At 53.3% G+C, this 21,809-nt stretch overlaps 1 protein-coding gene across 1 annotated transcript in view; it reads left to right on the top strand.

The window, feature by feature from the left end:
- Positions 1 to 3,109: 3,109 nt before the first annotated feature.
- EHMT1 (euchromatic histone lysine methyltransferase 1) overlaps positions 3,110 to 21,809 on the top strand; it is a 76,671-nt gene continuing 57,971 nt past the window's right edge. Inside the window, exons 1-5 of the mRNA XM_007458921.1 lie at positions 3,110 to 3,170; positions 7,127 to 7,683; positions 15,737 to 15,917; positions 19,178 to 19,335; positions 19,512 to 19,700. Of these exons, the coding sequence (XP_007458983.1) occupies positions 7,135 to 7,683; positions 15,737 to 15,917; positions 19,178 to 19,335; positions 19,512 to 19,700 (1,077 nt within the window). The 5' untranslated portion in view covers positions 3,110 to 3,170; positions 7,127 to 7,134. The remainder of the gene's footprint in view (positions 3,171 to 7,126; positions 7,684 to 15,736; positions 15,918 to 19,177; positions 19,336 to 19,511; positions 19,701 to 21,809) is intronic.

The raw sequence follows: 21,809 nt of genomic DNA, 5'->3' as shown, positions 1-21,809 counted from the left end.
AAGTGTCGCAGACTCCGGAGTGGGCATCCCTTGGGTCTGTCCTGGTTCTTGGATGCGCCCTGCCAGTTTGAGTGCTTCGTTCTCAAGCACCACCCGAGGTTCTAAGCTCCTCTTGTGCCCCCGCCCTGCCTGGAGTTGGTCCTCTCTGCCAGGAGCCTCAGTCTCTCCGTGGAGGTGACACGTGGGAGTCGAGATTCTGTGCTGCTGCTGCCCAGGGGCCCTCGCACTGCTCAGAGCTTCTGCTGTGCGCACTGCTGTTGGCTCGCGTCTTCTCTGGAGGTTTTCCTCCTGCTGTTGTGTCCCCGTATCCCAAGCTCACTCTGGGGTTAGTTGAGGCTCTTCTTGCAAAGCAGAGACTGAGGTCACCCATCCACCTTTTACTGTCGGGATTGTCACAGCCCCTGCCTGCGGGAGAGCTGGCAGGGGTTTCAAGTGTCTGCCAGCAGTTCTGTTTGGTTCTGGTTTTGTCAGTGGTTTGGGCTACGTGTTCCACCTGTAATCCTTTCCTGGTTGATGTCGATTTTGTAGGTTGCTGGCCCTTTGGAAAAGGCAATGAAAACCATGTTCCCTCTTTTTTTTTTTTTTTTTTTTTTTGCGGTACGTGGGCCTCTCACTGCTGTGGCCTCTCCCCTTGTGGAGCACAGGCTCCGGACACACAGGCTCAGCGTCCATGGCTCACAGGCCCGGCTGCTCTGCGGCATGTGGGATCTTCCCGGACCGGGGCATGAACCCGTGTCCCCTGCATCGGCAGGCGGACTCTTAACCACTGCGCCACCAGGGAAGCCCCCATGTTCCCTCTTGCTAGGTACATGTAGGTTCAACTCACAGAGCATCTGGGTTCAGGAGATTTCTGTCTTTCTTGCCCTGGTTGTGGGCCGAGCTCACCCGCAGCCTCAGTCTCTGTGCCTTTGGGCTTCCAGACGTGGCACTGGCAGTGCCCACAAGGAGCAGGGTGGCCGCAACACGTGTGGACTGTGCGTCTGGGCTGTCCCAGAGCGCCCCTCAGGCTTGCGCCACACCCAGTCCCCTAGGAAGACCCTGTTTTTCTCTGCCACACGCTTTCTCAGCTCCTTCCTCCCGCCCGGCACTGCCGACAGGTCGGGGACAGGACAGGTTCCCCCCTTTGGACCCTGAGTGCTCATGCTGGCAGGGCAGACAGGCTGGTGGTGTGCCTGGTGGTGGTGGGACCAGCAGGGCCACAAGGCGAGGTCCAGGTGAGGCTGTCGGAGAAGGTGGAGCTTGGCCTGCTGAGGGGTGGTGGAGTCCAAGGGCCAGAGGCTGGCATCAAGGTGTGGGAGGGGGTGCCGAGGAGAGCAGAGGCTGGGCTTTGCCATCCACGATGAAGGCTTGTTTCTCCTTGACGAGGAGGGATGTGTCAGGTCTGACTCCGTAAGAAAGTACTCCCCTTCTGCTGCGAGGAAGGCTGTGAGGCCGCAAGAGTTTCCCTTAGTGCCTGGCACCAAATTCCAGCTTCCTAACTGCAGAAGGGGCAGCAGGGAGTTGGCCAGTGCCAACAGACCAGGACTGTTTAATCCAGGTCTGTAGATGGTATGAGCACAAGGCCATTGGGAGGGGCTGGAGAAGAGCCCCCAGCTGGCTACCCCTCACCGCTGCAGCCTTGCACCCCTGTTTTATAACGTCACAGCACCCCACACTCTAGCTGAAGTTAATGTGTTTGTTTCTTATCCCCCGACTGGAACAGGGCTCTGAGGACTTTTCTGAAAAGGACCACACGTGGCTTTGACCACAGAGGTTTCTGTCACATCTTGTCGTTATTGTTCACAGGCTTCTGGTGATGTAAAAACCACTGTCACCTGGCCCTGTGGCCTGGACCCTGCTGTCCACTGAGGCCTCCCCTTGGGCTGGCAGGTGCCTGGCACACGACAGGTGCTCAGGAACAGTGGCTGGCCTTCATCCACGTGGCCACGTACATGACTGAGCTCCTCAGCTCCTAGAACAAGGGACCCTGTGTGACCAGCTAGGAGTGGATGTCCACCCAGGCGCCATTGGCTGTGGTCTGGGGGCCAGGACTGGGTAGTGCCAGTGAGACCCTACCCCTGTGTGTGTGTGCATGCACACATGCCTCAAAAAACAAGTCCTCTTAGGTCCCCTGAGGAGTTCTTGGGGGCCCCAGGGATCCTCAGCTTACACTTTGAAAACCACTGCGTTTCAAACTACTGGTCAGGCCAGACGTGGAGCCCTGGGAAGGTAGGAGAGTGGAGCCTGGAAGTGGCCGGAGGGAGCTTGCCGTGCTCATGCCCCTTCTTGGCCCGCAGGCCTGGGGTGGTGGAGTCAGCGGGTGGGGACTTCTGGAGGTGCCAAGGAAGGAGGGCGCCGTGGGGGTGGGCACTGCTCCAGGGAGCCGCCTGACCCCAGTGAAATTAGCAGTGGGAGCCAGGCTCAGGAGGAGTGTTCCGAGCATATGTTGTGGTGTCTCTTGAAGAAAACATTCCAGAACATTAACGCAAGCGTTATGGGAGCTATGCCCCTAGACTCTGGATGTCTAAGAGAGATGCCTAGAGGGTCTGCGTCAGCTGCTCCTCCTGTGGACCGGACGCCTGCAGAGACCCCGCTTAAGGGTGTGTTGTGTGTTTCTCTTCGTTCTCTAACCAGACTCTCACATTCCTGAAGGCAAGAAGTTTGTCTTAAAACCATTGCAAGAGGCATCGTGTAATTCACGTCTCTGTATGGTAGACTCAAATATTTAGTGATTCAGGTTTTTATTGAATTTTCTTGATTTATCCATTTCTCTAACTTTTCTGTAGGTTGTTGGACATTTGAAATACTTAGATGATGCAGCAGAATGCACTTTGAAATAAATTGTAGCATTCCTATGATAGAGAAAACATTTGCAATTTTAGTTATGTAAGCCACGCATTCTTCTTATTAAAAGCCCATCCCCCCGATACAGTTGAAATAGAGGTTTCCCGGGGCTGTGGTTGGCTGCTGGTCCTCCTCCCAAAGGGATGGTGTCGAGAGCATTTCCCACTGGCTCGAGGCTCCCTGTCCGTCCTGTCCTTGGTGGTTTAGTTTTGGTTTGGATGCGATGCCCACATACAGGAGTCCTGCTGGTGGAGCCCGGCTGATGTTTATTTCTCTTTAGCAGGCGGTTCCGGCGAAGGGGGAGACCAAGCAGGACTGCGGCCTGGGAGCCGAGCTGCCGAGTGAAGGTAAGGGCGCCCGGGGCCCTTTGCCTGGCCACCCCTCCTCGGCCAGGCCTGCCGTAAGGCCTCCTCCTGTGGGGTCCCGGGGCTTATGGTCCTCTGGGAGGGTGGCGGCCCTGTGCGTCCTGGTCCTCAGGGCGCCGTGAGGCCAGCAGTGGGGTGGCCGCACCAGGTCTTGGGGCGTGGAAGCTGCTGCGGAGGTGCCAGGAGGTAGAGGGAGGCTGGCGGGGGGCTGGTACATAGGGGAGCTTTTGGAGGGACAGGCCCGGAGTCAGGCTGGGAGGTGCTGGCTCTGGGACAGACCAGGACAGGTAAACCCCACTGTCCCACCCAAGCTGCCTGGGGGTGCCAGCCAGGCCCCTTTGGAGAGCAGCGTCCTGGCTGGATACCATGAGGCCGGCGCCTGGGAGCCTCAGATGCTGGTGTCCGCCTGGCCGTGTTGGCACAGGCCCTCCTGGTCGAACAGCAGGGCCGTGCGGACGAGAAGCGTGTCTCAGTGTTGTCCTGCTGGCCGGTGCTGTGGCGCTGTCCCCACTGACGTGGGAGGAAACGCTCCCGCACCGCGCTCCTGCCCCTTGTGACAGAGATTGCCACCTGGTCCCGGCTGCACGCCCGTGCCACCGCCCCAGCCTGGTCCCTGGACGATGTCTACCCGCCTCTCAGCTGGGCGGGGAAGAGGCTGGCTCGGGGCCAAGGTCAGGTGAGCCTACCTGGGCTGTCTGACGCCCATCCGGCCCTGCATCCTCTGAAGACACACAGACAGTGGCCCGTGGGTGGCCGAGGCCGGTCTGGAGAGGTTGCTGTGTGTGCAGCAGTGGGAGGCGAGGGCCCCGCCTTTCCAGGCACTGCAGGGAGACGGAGGCCTGTGCCCCAGTGTTCCGTGTAGACCTGTGAGCTCGGTGCGGGCGGCCCTGAGCCTCCCAGGACGAGGCCTCGAATGGCCTGGTGGCAGGGACCACCTTGTGCCCTAGGCCGGCAGCCGCTTTTTGTCTTCCCCGAGCTGTGGTGCAGCCCGCACGATGGGAACTGCCACGGGCCTGCCCCTCCCTGGTGGGCCCACATGCTGCTCTGACACCTTTTCACATCCATGGGGTCCTCTGCTTTTGTGACTACCCCGTGCACACCCGAGGGTGATGGTGGGTGAAGGCAGAGTATGAGCCCCCAGCTTGGGGCTGATGGCAGGGCAGCCTTGCTTGAGAGAAGGGACCCAACAGCCCAGGCCACTGGGCAGGACCGTCTTACCTGTGAGTGTGTCACTTAGCATGTGACCAAAATGCTTCAGGTTCTAGTAGAGCTCTTGGGGCTCAGGGAGCTGGGTGGGGTGGGGGTTGGGCAGCTGCCTGCCTGGCTTCCCAGGACTGTTTCCAGCCTCACCCCCTCTCTCCCTGGGGCATCTTCTCCAGACGGCCCAGCTTGGACGGAAGGCCGTGGCCCTGCCCTGCTTTCTGCCCTCGCTCTGCACCTCAGGGTGCCTCATCCGGCCCACCGGCCCCTCTCTGCTGCACCCCGGCTGGCCCTGAGGCGCTTCCCTCCTGTAGCTGCCCCACACACTGTCCTGCCTGTCCCTTTGCTCACAGTGGTGGGACCTCTGAAGACCTGCCTCAGTGTTTTCCTTCTGGTGCTGTCCTCCTCCCTGTTCCGTGAAATGTTCCCTTCCTTGGGCTCCCACTCTGTCTGCCCTCCTGGGCCCTTTTCTAAAAGAAGTTGTGGATGAGTGATGCCAGGTGCCAGTCTCCTCTGCACACGGCCCCTGAGCCCAGGCCTGGGCCCTCCTTTTGAGGAACCTCCAGATTGATTCCTGCAGCAGCTGCACCACGTCCATGCCCCCCAGCAGCGAGGGCGGCTCCCGACAACACTCGTTGGCACCTTCTTTTTGGTGACAGCTGTCCTAGTGGGTGCAAAGTGGTATCTCATCGTGGTTTTGATGTGTTATTTCCTTGCTGGCTGGCGATGCTGAGCATTTTTTTCATGTGCTTATTAGCCATTTGTGTATCTTCTTTGGAGAAATGTCAATTCAGATCCTTTGCCCGTTTTTAAAATTGGTTATTGATTTTTATTAATGCATTGTCAGAGGTTTTTAAAAATATATTTTAGGTACAAGTTCCTTATCAGGTGTGTGATTTGCAAATACTCTTCCAATCTATGGGTTGTCTTTTCACTTTCTTGATGGTATCCTTTGAAGCACAAAATAAAGTCCAACTTATCTGTTTTTCTTCGGTTGCTTGTGGTTTTGTTATAGCATCTAAGAAACCATTGCTTCATAGAAGATCATAAAGATTTATGCCTGTGTTTTCTTCTTATAGATCTTGGAAACGTTTTCAGTTAATTTTTGTATATGGTGTGAGGTGAGGGTCCAACTTTATTCTTTTGCAAGTTGAGATGCATTTGTCCTAGGAGCTTGCCTTTCTGAGCAGCTGTCAGCGTCTGGCCCCTGGGTGGCTGTGCTTGACGCCCCGTGACTGTCCGCATCCCCGTCCTCCTTTGTGTTGGGAGAGGCCCATTTCCCCTTCCTTCGCTGTTTTTCACGATTTACTTTGCTGTTTGTGAAAATTTATTTTCCCTGCACATTTCAGAATAAGGTTATGGAGTTCCTCAATACACTGATTGGAATTTTGATTAGGGTATCATTGAACTTAGAGAGTCAGTTTGAGACGACTTGCATCTTTGTATTTTTGCCGTCACGTTCAAGATTGTGAGATACTTCCATTAAAAATTTTTTTCTCTGCAGAGACTTTGCATGATCTTGGTTAAAGTTTTATATCCTTTATAGTTTTCCTGCTTTTTTGAGAATACTGTCTTTTTTTTTTTCTTACGTTTTCTCAAAAGTCAAGGCCAGCGTAGAAAAATGCCTTTGGTTTTTGTACTTGATTTCAGGTTTGGCAGCCTTGCTGCACTTGTGTTTGACTTGCTGACGGACCAGGTGTGCAGGAGAGCCCAGCCCTTGTCACCAGGCCTTGCTCCTCGTCTCTCTCTCCCGTGGGGTCATCTGGGGCCCCACTCTTGTGTGAACCTTTGTGGTGTTAATGGATGTCCTGATGTTGTTCCTGATCTTACAAGGAATTCATGCAACATTTCTGAATAAGTGTATCTTTGCTGTAGATTGGCATGCGGCCTTCTCCAAGTTGAGTAGGTTTTCACCTATTCTGTTTTGCCAAGGGTCTTAAAAAAAATTAATAGCTGTTTATTCATTCAGACAGTACTTACTGCACTCGTGTTTCTGTTCTCAGGGTACAGTAGTGAACGTGGACCTCTCCTTGCAGGGGCCAGTACAGTGGTGATGGAGTCACGGCAGGTGATGTGCTGTAAACAGGGGTACAGGGGTGATGGGTGGTGAGGTCTTGGACGTGACCACAGCCCCTCTGCACCCAGCGCTGTAACTGTGAGCTTTCTGCTGGGGTCTGTAGTGAGGCTCCGCGTGTGTCGATCTGCTGGTGGGAAGTGTGTTTCTTGTTTGTCAAGTTGTGGAGGAGACGCGCTTCAGAGACCAGGGGTTTGTAACGAGGCTTCTGGCTGACAGACTGAAAACTCGCCCTGTTTTCTTTAGGTCTGTTTTTGGGAAGCTGCTCCCGAGGCCTTGTTTCCTGTCTCTGAATCCCACCCAGTTTTGTTTTCCAGCGGTGGATTTGTTCCTGGAGGATATGTAAATCCTGCATGATGTGTTGGAAGTCTTTTAAGAGTTCACTGGAGGAGCAGGGTGTTTGTTTCAAGGACCACACCCCACCCACAGCTCACTAGGGGCGGGGCGCAGACCGCCCCTCTGGGGATGGGGTCATTCCCCCCTTAACTGACTCGCTGTCGAGAGAGTGTCCGTGACATGCTTTGTGTTTAATCCGTCTGAACTCAGATGTTTGTCCATGAAATAAAGTGGTTCTTCCTCAGGCAGTTCCGTGTAAGCAGGGCAGTGGGGCTCTCGCGTGGGGTCGCAGGCGGGGCGGCCACTGACCCTTCTCCTCCTCCCGTAGGGTCGCCTATGGCCGCTGACGGAGGCTCGGCAGAGCAGCAGGGAGGGGAGGCCCGTGTGGCTGCAGACGGGGCAGCCAACGGGTCCTGCGACAAGAGCGATGCCAACGGCCGCCCGGCCGCTGTGAAGCACACTCAGGAAAGCACGAGAGTCAGCCCGCAGGAAGGAGCCGGTCCGGTGGCCCGGATCGCGGAAAATGGGATTTTGGACAGAGACACTGAGGTGGGGAAGCAGAACCACATCCGAGCCGACGGCTTCACTCAGACTCCCGTCGTCGGGAGCAATGGCTACTTCCTCGGCAAGGCCCCCCTGTCTGAGCCACAGCTGCGGGTGGCTGGCGCCCTGGCCTCCTCCCTGCCCGGTCATGCCGCGAAGACCCTCCCTGGCGGGGCTGGCAAAGGGAGGACTCCTGGCGCTTTTCCCCAGCCGCCGGCCGCCATGCCAGCCAAGCCCGGGGAAGGCAGCAAGGACACAGAGGACAAGAAGGCCCCGGCCCTGGGTGCTGACGTCAAGGTCCACAGGGCTCGGAAGACCATGCCGAAGTCCATCCCGGGCCTGGTAACGCGTCCCTGTCGGGGTGGGGCCGCTCTCCTGTCTGTCTCCTCTTTTGTTTCGTGTGCGGATGGCAAGTGGACTTCTGTGCGTGGAGGGGAGAGGCCGGGAAGTGGTGGGGTCGTCAGCCACGGTTGCCTGCGGGCCTTGTAGGGTTCCTGAGCGTGACCCGTCAGCCTGCTTTCTGGGCTTCTCCTCATAGGTGCCTGGCCTCACCGGGAGCTCCTCGTCCGCTTTGGGGAGTTACTGGCTTGGGAGACTCAGCACCCGCCTGTCTCTTTGGGGAGTGAGTAGGTGGGAGGGCGGCTGGGGCCCCGGAGTGACGCGCTACAGACACAGGGCGTGGTTTGCTCCCCGCTTCCTGCACGAAGTCCGGGTGTGCAGTCAGACGCCTGGCATTGCTTGTGCTGGTGCTGCTGGTGCGGGTTGGACCCTTCCCCAGGGGCCCCGCGGCCTGACCCTTGTTTCTCCAGCTCTAGAAGGTTCTGCACGGCTTCCCTCCCTGGAGCTACCCTCTTCTCCAGCTCCCTCATTTGTCCCTCAAGACCCAGCACTTCGGTCTTGCTGGTCATCCCACATGTTGATGTTTTCAGTTTGACAGTTACATTTTTCATATCCAGTGTCTCGGATTAGTTTTTTAAGAATACCTGCGTTAAAAAAAAAAAAAAAAAAAAAAGAATACCTGCATTGCTAGTTACATCTTTGTCTTATCCTTCAAAAGACAGTTATGACCCTTGCATGGTCTTGGTTACAACTCCTGTCTCCTCATGTGGGGGTTCTGTCTGGCCTTGGCACCTCTTGTTCGGGTGATTTTTCCCCTGAAATGACTTTCTGCCAGGAGCGTGCTCAACTTTGTTTCTGTGCTTCCCTGTTGCCTGGCTGTCGCCTGCCTGCTGTGACTGTGGAGCCGGGGTGGTGCTGGAAGCTGGGCCGCGGCCCACTGCCCACGCAGCGTGGGGCCCCTGACGCCCCCGGCCTGGCCAGCCCTGGCCTGACTTCTGCCTTTCGTAGTATTTTTATATACGTGCCGAAAGTTAAACTTTTTAATAATTGTTCACAGGAAGCTGCACAGATAGTACAGAGAGCCCATGTCCCCTCCAGCCGGTTTCTCCTAGGGTACCACAGTGTGGGTTTACGTGCCCACCCAGCACTGCGAGCCTCCCTCTGTGGTCACCCCGGCCGTCCCTGACCCTGTCCCCCATCTCTGGAGGTGTGTTGTTTCAGGCGTTCTGAAACGCGGGATGGCAGAGTTCGGGGGCTTTCTTCCCTCACTCTGCACCCCGACCCCCCACCCAGGCTATGTCTGCAGGGCCCTCCTTTGCGTGTCAGCGCGTATTGCGTGTGTAACTGCTCGCCCATCGAGGGACATTTGGGGGTTTTCAGCTTTGGGGTGTTCCATTAAAGCTACTCTGGACATTCATGTACACATTTTTGTTTGGATGAAAGTTTTCGTTTCTCTGGGTAAAATATCCAGGAGCCCAATTGCAAGGTTATGTGGTAATTGGATATTTAGTTTTATAAGTAACTGCCAAACTGCACTGCACAAGCTGCTACGTTTTATGTCCCTGCATCCTCCAGAGGGGTGTTTGGTGTTGCCTCTTCTCTGTCGTAGCTGTGATTCCTCGTCATGGTTTTCGTTTGAACCTCCCTAATGACTGATAGCGTTGAACAACTTTTCATGTGCTTATTTGCCATCTGTATGTCCTTTTTGGTGAAATGTCTTTCATATCTTTTGCCCACTTTACAATTAAATATTTTGGGAGCTTTGAGAGTTTGGGATATGGACCGTTGTCAAGTGTTGGTTTGCAGATATTTTCACTCGGTCTGTAGCTGGTCTTCATCCTTTCGCTACTGAAGACCCCGTGGCTTTTCTTAAAGCAGAAGTTCTTCATTTTGATGCAGTCCAGCTTACACAGGTTTTTCTTTTAAGGCTGTGCTTTTGGGGTCATGCCTAAGAACTCTTCACCCAGCCCTAGATCCTGAAGATTTTCTCTAATTTTCATAGTTTTTTAGTTTTATGTGAACTTTAAATATATGGCCTGTTGTGAATTAATTTTTGTGTTAGATTTGAGGCTTGGGGTGAAGTTCATTTATTTATTCACCTACCATGTTTTGGCCCAGCATTATCGAGTTTAAAATGCATGTCAGACAACATCGTTTATTTATCTCCTCGAAATCGTACTCTTATTCCATCCCCACTTTAGAATTTTATTCTAATGTATTTTTATTCTCAAACATTTTTTTATATCCCTCTAGGGGGTAAAAAAAAAAAAGCAATCTGAAATTTAATTTCAAGAAATATCTCTGACCATAAGGTTTATCTGAGGGTTAGCTTTGTTCTGGTTGGAGTTATTGTAATTAGTAGTAGCATGCAGTCAATTGCAACACATATTTTGTTGGAAATTACTGAGCACTCTCAGGCTGGTCACTTGTAGTGAAAAGAAAAGGGAAGGATTTTGAGGCTTTGGAAGCTGATTTCCTGAGGACCAAGCCCATCTGCTCCACACCCTGGAAACTTCATCTGCTCCTGGGACCCCTGCCGGAAGAGGGGATTGGAGACGTGGAGATTGGGTGCCCTCCTGGCTCCCGGCCCAGGTCCAGACCTGGCCTTTCCTACCCTCTGGCTTCTCTTCTCCCCAGACCCAGTTTAGTCTTGTTTGGTTTTCTTAGGAAAGCATGCTTTATTGAAAATTGCGTTTTGAAAACAGTCATCCCCATGATAGAAAGAGTGTTACATGCTTATGGCAAGAAATCCATTGTCCTTTAAGAGTTTAAAAATGCAGGGGTTTTCACAGCCTGGTGGCCTCGCATCCCCAGGCAGGGCAGAGCCAGTTTGCCTCTAGGACCCGATGCCTGTGCCGTCAGATGGTGCCGACACAGGGTTAGACTCAGCCACTGTTCACGCAAAGGAAGTGAGAACTTCTGGAAGGAGACCCTTTTATCTCGCATTGGCATGCCAGTGTAGACCCGTCTCCCTAACTGAATTGTGCTCATTCCTGGAGGTGCCGCACGGGGACCTCCGGCTTCTCCTTGGGTGGCTGTGTCCCTGCGCTCTCCCTGGTTCCTTCCACGCAGCCCCCCAGTAGTCCCTGGGTTCTGGAGAGAAGATGGAGAGAAGATGCGGGCCTGGCTGGGTGCTCTCGGTCCGGGTGGGGCGGGTCCTCCTGCAGCTGGGGTGCAGGTGGGTGTTTGCTGCACCCGGAAGCGGGGGCACCAGGTGGGTGTGAGGACTCGCCCCAGTTGGGCCAGGCCCAACAGTGGCTGGGGCGAGGAAGGGAGAGCCGCTGAGCAGAGCGAGCGCTGGGGTGGGGAGGCCAGCGGGGGCCAGGCGCGGTTGCCCTCGGGCGTCTGGGTCACATGCTGTGACCCGGGCGCGTGGCAGGTCGGTGTTGGCGCAGGTCCTCTCTCCACGTGGGGGACTGGCTGGGGTTCTGCGGTGCCCCGCCGGGAGGTCAGACGCCGGCCGCTTCGCCTCGGTGGGTTTGCTTTGTCAGACGATAGGGCCCTAACAGAGTTTAGGGTCTTCACTCAAGTTCAGCAGTTTTTAATTTTGTTTTTTAGATTTTCAAAAATAATACCTTGAATCAAAGAATGGATTTTGTGCCCGAGTGAGAACGAGCCTCACGTGGCTGTTTCCTTCTCAGATTTAGCTTCTGCCTTCATCCATGTATCCTTTAAGCTCCTGTGTCACGTGTGTCTTGCAAGCACTGGTGGAGGTGGTAGCTGCGTGGTCTCTGAGGTCGTTCGTGGGAGGAGTGAGGGAGCGAGCATGTCAAAGCAGTGACCTTGAGACAAAGCCCGCATATTTGAGAAGGACTGGAGAATTGACCCAGCTAACAGGTTACCTTTACCAGGGCTGTCTGTGCCAGGGCACGTTAGCGGTGGAGGCCACGGTTGAGGCCTCGGCCTGTGCTGTGTGAGGAGGAGCTGCGTGCGGGCCCAGGCGGGGAGCCTGGCGGAGGAGCCAGAGGGCTGAGCATGGGTCCCGCTGGGAGAAGCCGAGTCCACGGCCGCCCCTGGCAGGCCTGTTGGCATCTCCCTGATGTCGACTCCCAGAGATGCGGACACTGTATTAAAATATGCATAACATAGAATTTACTATTCTAACCATTTTTGAGTATCCAGCTCAGGGGCATTAAGCACATTCACATTGCTGTGCGGCCGTCACAACCATTCTCCCCAAGACTTTCTCGTCTCCACAGACTGACGCTCTGTCACCATTAAACACTCACTCCCCTTCCCTACCCCCAGCCCCGGGCCCTGACATCTACTTTCTGTCTCAGATTGACTACGCTTGGTCCCTCATATGAGGATTTGTCCTTTTGTGTCTGGCCTGTTTCACTCAGCACAGTGTCCTCGAGACAATGCAGCCTGTGTCAAAACTTCCTTCCTTTTTAAGCCCGGATAATATTCCATTGCATGCGTGTACGTATACACACATGTACATTTGGTTTATCCATCATCCATCATCAGTGGACACTTGGGTTGCCTCCACCCCTTGTCTGTCGTGAATGATGCTGCTGTGAACACAGTTGTACAAAGAGCTCTTCGAGTCCCTGCTTTTGATTCTTCAGAGTGTGCACCCAGAAGTGGAATTGCAGGATCATAGGATAATTCTGTTTACTTCTTGAGGAAGCCCTACGCTGTTGTCCACAGCATCTGCGCCATTTTACCTCGGTGCAGCGCACCGAGGCCCCAGTGTCTCCGTACCTTCACCAACACTTGTTTTCTGTTTGTTTGATAGTAGCCATCCCAGGAGTGTGAGGTGGTCTCATTGCGGTTTTGACTTGCATTTTCCTGATGATCAGTGATGTTAAATTAAGCATCTTTTCATGTGCTTTTTGTCCATTTGTATGTCTTCTTTGGAGAAATATGTATTCAGATGCTTTACCCATTTTTAAATTGGGATTTTTTGTTGTTGTTGAGCTGTAGAGTTCTTTATATATTCTATGTATGATTCCTTTATTGGATATATAATTTGCAAATATTGTCTCCCATTCTATAGGTTGCCATTTCATTCTATTGATTTTGTCCTTTGATGCATAGAAATTAAAAAAAATTTTAATGGACGTGTAATTGACTTACAATATGTTAGTTTCAGGTATACAGCATAGTGATTCAATATCTTTATATATTACAAAAGAATCGCCAGGAATAGTCTAGTTACCATCTGTCACCTGATTCAAAGTTATTACAGTATTGTTGACTGTATTCTCCATGCTGTGTGTTACATCCCCATGACTTACTTATTATATAACTGGTGGTTTGTACTTTTTAATCCCCTTCACCTGTTTTGTCTGTCCTCCCCCACCTCTCTACCCGCTGTTTATTCTCTGTATTTATGAGTGTTTCTGTTTTGTTATGTTTGTTCATTTGTTTTGCTTTTTAGATTCCACATATAAGTGAAATCATGGTATTCGTCTTTTTCTCTGACTTATTTCATTTAGTGTAGTACCTCTGGATCCATCCGTATTGTCACAGACAGCAAGGTTTCATTCTTTTTTATGGCTGAGTAATATTCCATTGTGTGTGTGTATAAATACACCACATCTTCTTTATCCATTTGTCTGTTGACGGGCATTTAGGTTGCTTCCACGTCTTGGCTATCATAAATAGTGCTACAGTGAACACAGGGGTGCATTTATCTTTTTGAACTATTGTTTTTGTATTCTTTGGATAAATACCCAGGAGTGGAATTGCTGGATCATATAGTAGTTCTATTTTTAACTTTTTGAGGAACCTCCATAGTGGCTGCACTAGTTTGCATTCCCACCAGCAGTGCACTAGGGTTCTGTTTTCTCCACACCCTCTCCAACATTTGTTATTTGTGGTCTTTTTGATGATAGCCATTCTTACAGGTGTGAGGTGATGTCTCATTGTGGTTTTGATTTATAAGAAATTTTTTATTTTAGTTTTTTATTTTTGGCTGCGTTGAGTCTTTGTTGTTGCACGTGGGCTTTCTCTAGTTGCAGTGAGCCGGGGCTACTCTTTGTTGCTGTGCGCGGGCTTCTCACTGCAGTGGCTTCTCTTGTTGTAAAGCACAGGCTCTAGGCGCACGGGCTTCAGTAGTTGCAGCTCGCGGGCTCTGGAACGCAGGCTCAGTAGTTGTGGTGCGTGGGCTTAGTTGCTCCGCGGCATGTGGGATCTTCCGGGACCAGGGCTCGAACCCATGTCCCCTGCATTGGCAGGCGGATTCTTAACCACTGCACCATCAGGGAAGCCCCAGTGCTTCTTAATCTTTTAACCAAATTACCTTTAATTTCTCTGTATTTATGAGTGTTTCTGTTTTGTTATGTTTGTTCATTTGTTTTGCTTTTTAGATTCCACATATAAGTGAAATCATGGTATTCGTCTTTTTCTCTGACTTATTTCATTTAGTGTAGTACCTCTGGATCCATCCGTATTGTCACAGACAGCAAGGTTTCATTCTTTTTTATGGCTGAGTAATATTCCATTGTGTGTGTGTATAAATACACCACATCTTCTTTATCCATTTGTCTGTTGACGGGCATTTAGGTTGCTTCCACGTCTTGGCTATCATAAATAGTGCTACAGTGAACACAGGGGTGCATTTATCTTTTTGAACTATTGTTTTTGTATTCTTTGGATAAATACCCAGGAGTGGAATTGCTGGATCATATAGTAGTTCTATTTTTAACTTTTTGAGGAACCTCCATAGTGGCTGCACTAGTTTGCATTCCCACCAGCAGTGCACTAGGGTTCTGTTTTCTCCACACCCTCTCCAACATTTGTTATTTGTGGTCTTTTTGATGATAGCCATTCTTACAGGTGTGAGGTGATGTCTCATTGTGGTTTTGATTTATAAGAAATTTTTTATTTTAGTTTTTTATTTTTGGCTGCGTTGAGTCTTTGTTGTTGCACGTGGGCTTTCTCTAGTTGCAGTGAGCCGGGGCTACTCTTTGTTGCTGTGCGCGGGCTTCTCACTGCAGTGGCTTCTCTTGTTGTAAAGCACAGGCTCTAGGCGCACGGGCTTCAGTAGTTGCAGCTCGCGGGCTCTGGAACGCAGGCTCAGTAGTTGTGGTGCGCGGGCTTAGTTGCTCCGCGGCACGTGGGATCTTCCCGGACCAGGGCTTGAACCTGTGTCCCCTGCATTGGCAGGTGGATTCTTAACCACTGCACCACCAGGGAAGTCCCTAGAAGAAATTTTTAATTTTAATAAAGTCTAATTTATCTTTTTTCTTTTGTTGCCTGTGCTTTTGTTGTAATATCCAAGGATTCATTGCCAAACCCAATGTCATGAAGCTTCCCCCGTTTTCTTCTAAGAGTTTCACAATTTTAGGTCTTTGATCTGTTCAGGGTTAATCTCTGTCAGGGGTATAAGGTGAAGGTCCACCTCCATCCTTTTGCAGGTGGCTGTTCAGTTTCCCTGCCCCATACATTGAAGGATCACACCTACTTTGTGCACAACGAAATGTGGTTCAGTGGAATCGGGTTTGAGATCAGACTGTCTCAAGGCTGTAGGTGACTCTGGGAAAGCAAGTGGTGGGGGGCTGCTGAGTGGTGTCTAGAGCAAAGGCAGGGCTGTTGGTCGGTGCCAGGGGGTTGACGTCCACATCACAGGCTGTTGTGGTCTCAGAAGGCTAAGGCCGAGACACTGAGGAAATGGGTAAAACTGAGCAAAAGCGTCTTCAAGGTGTAACATGATGATCTGTCGTGGCGTGAAAACCACTTGGGGGGTGTGCACTGTGTAGCCGTGATCACCTGGAACGTGCCCCATCTGGGTGTTTGCAAATGTAGTCGTAGTTTATTACGTAAATCACAGGCTGGCTGGCTTTCTGTAAAGGCCCGGGCAGGAGGCGGTCCCGGCTCTGGGCGCCGCGCGTGTCACAGCCGCTGCTACTTTCCTGCAGGAACGCAGACTCGGTTCTTGGCCTGTGACGCCGACCCGCGCCTGTCACAGGCGCTCTGGTGGCAGTGGGTTTCCGCGCTCTCCCCTCTCCTCAGCGCACATCTCTCGGGGCAGGGGTTTGGTGGGAGAGGCGCGCTGTTTCATCGCCGCCTGCCTGTGCATCATTGTCTCGTTGTCTTTGTTTTGAAGCACGCGGCCAGTAAGGACCCCAGGGAAGGCCGGGATGCCCGTGACCCTGAGGAGCCGAAAGAGGAGTTGAGCAGAAACGCCTCGGATTTTGGACGACAGCAGCTTTTACCCCCCTTCCCGCCCCTTCACCAGTCGCTACCTCAAAACCAGTGCTACGTGGCCACCACGAAGGCACAGACAGGTAAAGGGAACCTGCCGCCGCCTCTCTCTCGGGCGTGTCCCGAGCCTGCACCGCAGAGGACGCGGGCACCGCTCCACCCTCACCTGGTGCTGCGTCGCGTCCTCCGCTTGTTTTCAGCTTCCAGGTGAAGATCGTTTTCATTCCGACAGTCTGCGGCCTTGGTCTGATTGGGTGGAGGGCTCTGGTTTTGAGGAGTCTCCCAGCTCATGGATTCAGTGCTGCAGGGGCGCCGTGGTTCAGGTGCAGGTGGCCGTGGGGCGGCCCCCTCCCACCCCGAGCCACCTCTCCTCACACTCACCTGGGGGCGTGGAGGAGCATCGGGTGCCTTGTGGGGCCTTTCGCAGGAGGGGGACGCTGCCGTGGCAGGCGTGCCCGTAGAGCCTGCTTCCTCTGCAGACCCCTCCAGTGCAGACAGGCCTCTCTGCCAGGCCCGGCTCACATCGCTGAGGACTCACAGACGAGGGGGAGGCGGCCCCCCAAGGGGCTGCCCTGGGTTGGTCATGTGCTGGTTGGGGCCTGTCTTCCTCAGGACTTTCAGGACACTTGTTGCTTATCAGTAATATCAGAGAGGTTCTGCAGAGGATGCCTGTGGGCACCCCCCCCCAAATTCCACCCCATGCGCCATCGTGCGTCCTTCTCCCGCCCAGCGTGTAACGTTTACTTCTGAACGTGCGTGGAAGTTGCAGACGTGGGGCCCTGGGCGCGTCCCTGTTGTGCGTGGCGCCCTCTCGGGCAGTCGCTGTAGTGTCAGAGCCTGGAAGGGCCCCCCGTGTGACGCGTCTTCCAGGCCTCAGGCCCCACTCGCCTTTGCCAATCAGTCGTCCCAGGAGGCATTTCTGGCCGACTTCCCGCAGTCCCTTAGTGTGCGTCTTGACATCTGGAGCGTCCCGCTGGGGTCGCTGCTGTCTTCCCAGGTCAGGCTCGGGTCACTGCCGTCCCTGAGGGGCGTGTGTCCTTGCTGCGTCCCCTGGGAGTGGGGTGTGGGTGTTGGTCCTGCTGCGGCAGGGCTGGGTCTACAGGCCCTTGGGTTGTTGACCTTTGTGTCTTTGGAGGCGGGGCTTAGAGGGTTGCACGGTCCCACCTGGCAGCTTGAGCATCTAGGGACCCACTCCCAGACTGATCGTTCCAGGATGGCTTCCAATTCCATCGCCCCGTCCTTCCTTCCTAGTGGAGCTTCTGCTGGAATGAAGGGCCTCCCCTTTCCAGCCTTGCCTCTGTCTCAACTCATGGATCCTTTTGTGAGTCTCTGGGCTCCGGTCCGTCACCGTCATGTTCAAATTGCCCCAGGTTTGCCCTTCAGGCTGGCTCCTGAGTCCTCTGATGTGACCCCATCCTCCTTTGTGAGGACTTCCTGGCTACACCAGGTGGACCCAGCCCGTCTTGTCCTTCCCCAGTCCTGAGACTAGCTGTGTCTCCAGGGAGTCCTTGTTCTCTTTGTTGGAGCGCTGTGGTTGTTTAGAAAACAGGGTCAGTCTGTCTCCCCACCACCTCCAAGTTTTGGTCTATTTCAACTCAGTATTATTTGTTTCAAAGAGTTAAAGCTGGACATAGTTGCATGCCTCTGTGGAATTAAACCCATGTGTGTAGGGCGTGGCGAGGAATGTCAGGAGTTGGTACTTCTGTTAAAAAGTTAAGATTGGGGAATTCCCTCGCAGTCCAGTGGTTAGGACTCCATGGGTGTGGGTTCAGTCCCTTGTCAGGGAACGAAGATCCTGCAAGCCACAAGGATCTTTTATCTTAATAAAAGTTAAGATTGTTCCTATTTTAGCTTTATTATTTCTTTATCTGTTCAATCCAAGTTTTCTAAACAGAAATGCTGAGTGTGTTTAGCAGTTTCCCACATGGGTCCTTCTCTGCCTCTGTTTCCTTATCTGAGGGCCGGAGGCGGAGACGGGGCCTGCAGGCTCAGGACAGTGTGAACGGCCTGGTGCCTGGCGCTCCTGCAGCAGCTGCCCGGCTCCCTCTCCAGGGAGGCGGCAGGCCCCTCTTGCTGTGCCTGCTGCGTCCTCACCCCGGGGGGAGCAAGGCCCCGTGGGGACGTGGCCCTGTGTGACGGCGTCGCTGCAGACCCGGAACGGCCTGCCTCGTTCTTCAGACCTTCCTCCTCCCCACTTCCCCTGGCTGGTGCATTACGCTGTCACAGGAAGTACATGCTTTCGGGCCATCTCTTGTCACTGTGGTGACAGCCCCGCCCCGGAGGGCCTGCTCTTGCCGTCGTGCTGCGGCGCGAGCGGAGACGAGATGGCAAGTTTGCATGGAGCTCACAACCCACCCGCCTCCTCCTGGGGGGGGCACCTCTGCCAGCTCACCTGTGCTCCGTTCAGCGCGTGGACGGTCGGCGTTTCCACGTAAACACGTGTGGCCCACGTGGCGATTGTCCTCAGTGTCCTGGCGTCGCCACGCACCTGCGAGGGGCTGTCATTCTGACCCCCGGCGCCCATGGCCGACGTGCGTCCTTTCTCCCTGTATCCCTTCTCTGCATTTCGTAGAAATAAAACGTAAGGTATTTCTTTCAGCCCTTTCGTGGAGTTCCTCCGTGTTTAAAGCAGTGGTTTTCAGATTTTTTTTTTTTAACACCCTGGAACTTTTTACAAAAATAAAACATCACAGAGACCCTCATTCTGTCAAAGCAGTAAACCTGGGGCTGCTTTGCCCAGAATGGTGTCAGGGGCTACAAGCGCCCAAGCCCCTGCTCGGTACCCCCTCCGCTGCTGCACTTGTCAGGAGACCTTGCTCCCAGGCCTCTCCCTCCCTGGCCCTTGTGTGCAGGGATAGCTCGCTGGGCCGTTGTTTCCAGTATCCTTCCCCTTGGTCCGTGAAGTGCTGAGCGAGGATGGAGGGCCCAGGTGACAGTGGTGTAAGGCCACTCTTCAGTGGCCGCACGTCAGCGGTGGACCCTCTGGACACACGAGCAGGAGGGCGTCTGGAGGAGGCCTTTCCTTCTCAGCCCCTCGGAGAGCCCTGCTCAGAGGCTGTCCCAGGTGCACCCGGGCCTGCTCCTGCCGGCTTGCGGGTCTCCCGCTGTCGTGCTGCCTGCTCGGGAGGGGGTGCTCACGTTTGCCCTCCGTACAGCTCAGTGTCTCCTTGTGGACAAATCCTGTATCTGTGACGGGTTTTCAGCTTTCTCTGTGCAACTTAAGACACTGTTATGAGTGCTGATGATTTCGGTGATCAGAGTTTGTGAACTGTCACCTACGTCTAAAAACATTTGAATGGCATTTCTTTTCTTCTCTCGTCCCCTTTTGACTTTTTTTTTTTAGCTTGCTTGCCTTTTGTTTTAGCAGCTGCAGTATCTCGGAAGAAAAAACGAAGAATGGGAACCTATAGCCTGGTTCCTAAGAAAAAGACCAAAGTGTTAAAACAGAGGACGGTGATTGAGATGTTTAAGAGCATAACTCATTCCACGGTGGGCTCCAAGGTAAGGGTGCGGGCCAGGCTGCAGGGGCTGCCCTCCATCTCTGCTCCAGGGTGGCCCCCGCCCGCCCCAGGCTCTCGTCTTCCGGCATAGTCGCCACCCCCCTCCCCCGCCCCGCCCATGGGCCTTGCCCAGAGGAGTTGGCAGGGTCCTGACTGTGGGCTTCTGGTGTGTTCCAGGGCGAGAAGGACCTGGGTGACGGCTCCCTCCACGTGAACGGGGAGAGCCTGGACATGGACTCTGAGGAGGACGACTCGGAGGAGCTGGAGGAGGACGAGGACCAGGGCGCTCAGCCGGCCACAGCATTCCCTGCCGAGGGCAGCAGGGCCTCCAAGGACGGTGCGCTGGAGCCTGACCGCAGCCAGAAGGTGGGCGGGACGCACACCGCAGACCTTGGTCCTGGCGGGGGTAGGGGTGGCGGCTGGGCGCTTCTGGGCCTTAATAAAGCCCCCTGTTTACTTCTGGCTGGGATTCTTATATTTTATTTCTCTTGAATTTTTAGGTAGTTTATTTTCATCAGAGAAGTGTTTGTCTTCCCGTGCAGCGTTCATGGAAGTAAACGGCTTGAGCATTTTTAGGCTTGGGAGTGACAGGACTAATACCATTAATAACCCAAACTGCTAACCGTGGCTGACCGAGTGCCAGTACGGCTTGCCCTTGGCCTTGGCACGGTGTCCCAGGCACCTGGCACAGGTGTGGTCCTTCTGCAGGTGAGGCCTCTGTCCTCCCAGTGGGGTGAGCGCCCAGGGCTGCTGACAGGCCTGTGGGGTGGTACGTGTGCTGGCGTGTCCTCGTTATGGACGCTTCATCCGTGTCCACCCAGGACGCGCTCAGGGTTGGCGGTGTGGTGGCCCTGAAGGCGTGGCACCAGCTGGGGGTGGTGATGCCTTATCTTGGCTCTCTGTGCACCGGTGCTGAACAGAAATGCGGAGACAGAGTTTTGGAGGAAAAGAAGTAATAGCTTCATTCTTTGCCAGGCGAAAAGGGGACCCAGCAGGCTAGAGCCTCAAGAACTGTGCCCCCCTCCCTGGGGAGTCAGGAGAGGTCTTACAGGCGGAGCTTGCAGTCTGGGGATAGGTGATAAGGATCAAAGTAATGAAGGTCTTGAATTTTTCTTCCTCTTGCATTATTTCAGCACCGTCACCGCTGGTGTCAGGCAGCCCGGTAATTGGGTCCGTTTGTTATCGGCTGCGACCTTCTTTCTAAAACGCAGAACGCTACAAGGGGTGATTTCCTACAGGGGAGTGCAGGATGTAATTCACATAGTGTCAGAGAGTGTTAGAGGTTAGCTTTGTGAAGGATAAGTCTAGTTACAGACACTCCAGATTAGTAACAGTTAAAATAACACTAGGGTTGTGATTTCATTGGTGGCGCAGTGCTTAAGAATCCGCCTGCCAGTGTAGGGGACACGGGTTCGAGCCCTGGTCCGGGAAGATCCCATGTGCTGTGGAGCAACTAAGCCCGTGCGCCACAACTACTGAGCCTGTGCTCTAGAGCCTGCGAGCCACAACTGCTGAAGCCCACGAACCACAGCGACTGACGCTCCCGCATGCCCTAGAGCCCGTGCTCCACAACAAGAGGAGCCACTGCAATGAGAAGCCCGTGCACTGCAACAGAGTAGCCCCCGCTCGCCACATCTAGAGAAAGCCCGCGTGCAGCAACGATAGACCCAGTGCAGCCAAGGGGGGGAAAAAAAAAGAAAGAAAAGCTAGGATTGATTAACTCTTTCAGGCCAGTTTATGTTGTTTCCATAGCCTGCGCATGGCTCCTTTATTTTCCTTGTTTGTCAGAAAAGAAAAGACCCTCATTTCTATCTTTGCCACAACATGACAGGGACCACGGGGCTTGTACGGTTTCAGTGATTCAGGGGGCCCAGGGGTGCCGGGCGCAGACTTGAGCAGAGTGGCTGTTGCTGTTGGGGCCCTTCTGGTTGGGGGAGGGGTGAGTTAGACACGGATGCGAAACTGTGGCTGAGAGCCAGGCAGACGTGTGGAGCCGTGGATTTACTGTCCACGCATCAGACTTGTCTGAGAAAACTTTGGAGCATCTTTAAGATGGACCATTACACCTTACGAGTTATTCTGAAACTAAGGGTGGGCAGAGACGTTCCAGTGAGTTTGTTGCAACAGTGACTTGTTTGAAGTGTATGATTTTGTTGATTAGCTTTTTGCACTTTGCATCAGCCCTGTGGGTATAGCCTTTGACATGTGTAAAGCATTTTCTTTCAGCTTCTGGAGTTTGGGCCATGTTTTTTCTTAGTGTTGCTTAAATTTCAGGTTCATATTAGCCGTTTATGCCAGTTCTATTTTTTAGCAGGTTTGGGGGCAAAATTTTAAATGTTGGCCCAGCTATTAAGGTATACTTTTTCAAAAATAAATTGGTAGAAAATGCTGACATTAGAGATTTAAAGGAAATTTTAAAATGATTTAAGATATCATTTTTTTTTCTCTTCCATCTTTTATTATTTTTTCCTTTTC

This window comes from Lipotes vexillifer, unplaced genomic scaffold (assembly GCF_000442215.2).
Source record: "Lipotes vexillifer unplaced genomic scaffold, Lipotes_vexillifer_v1.1 scaffold636, whole genome shotgun sequence".
Lineage (NCBI taxonomy): Eukaryota > Metazoa > Chordata > Mammalia > Artiodactyla > Lipotidae > Lipotes > Lipotes vexillifer.
The sequence above is the reverse complement of the archived record's forward strand: the minus strand, read 5'-3'. Positions and strand labels throughout refer to the sequence as shown.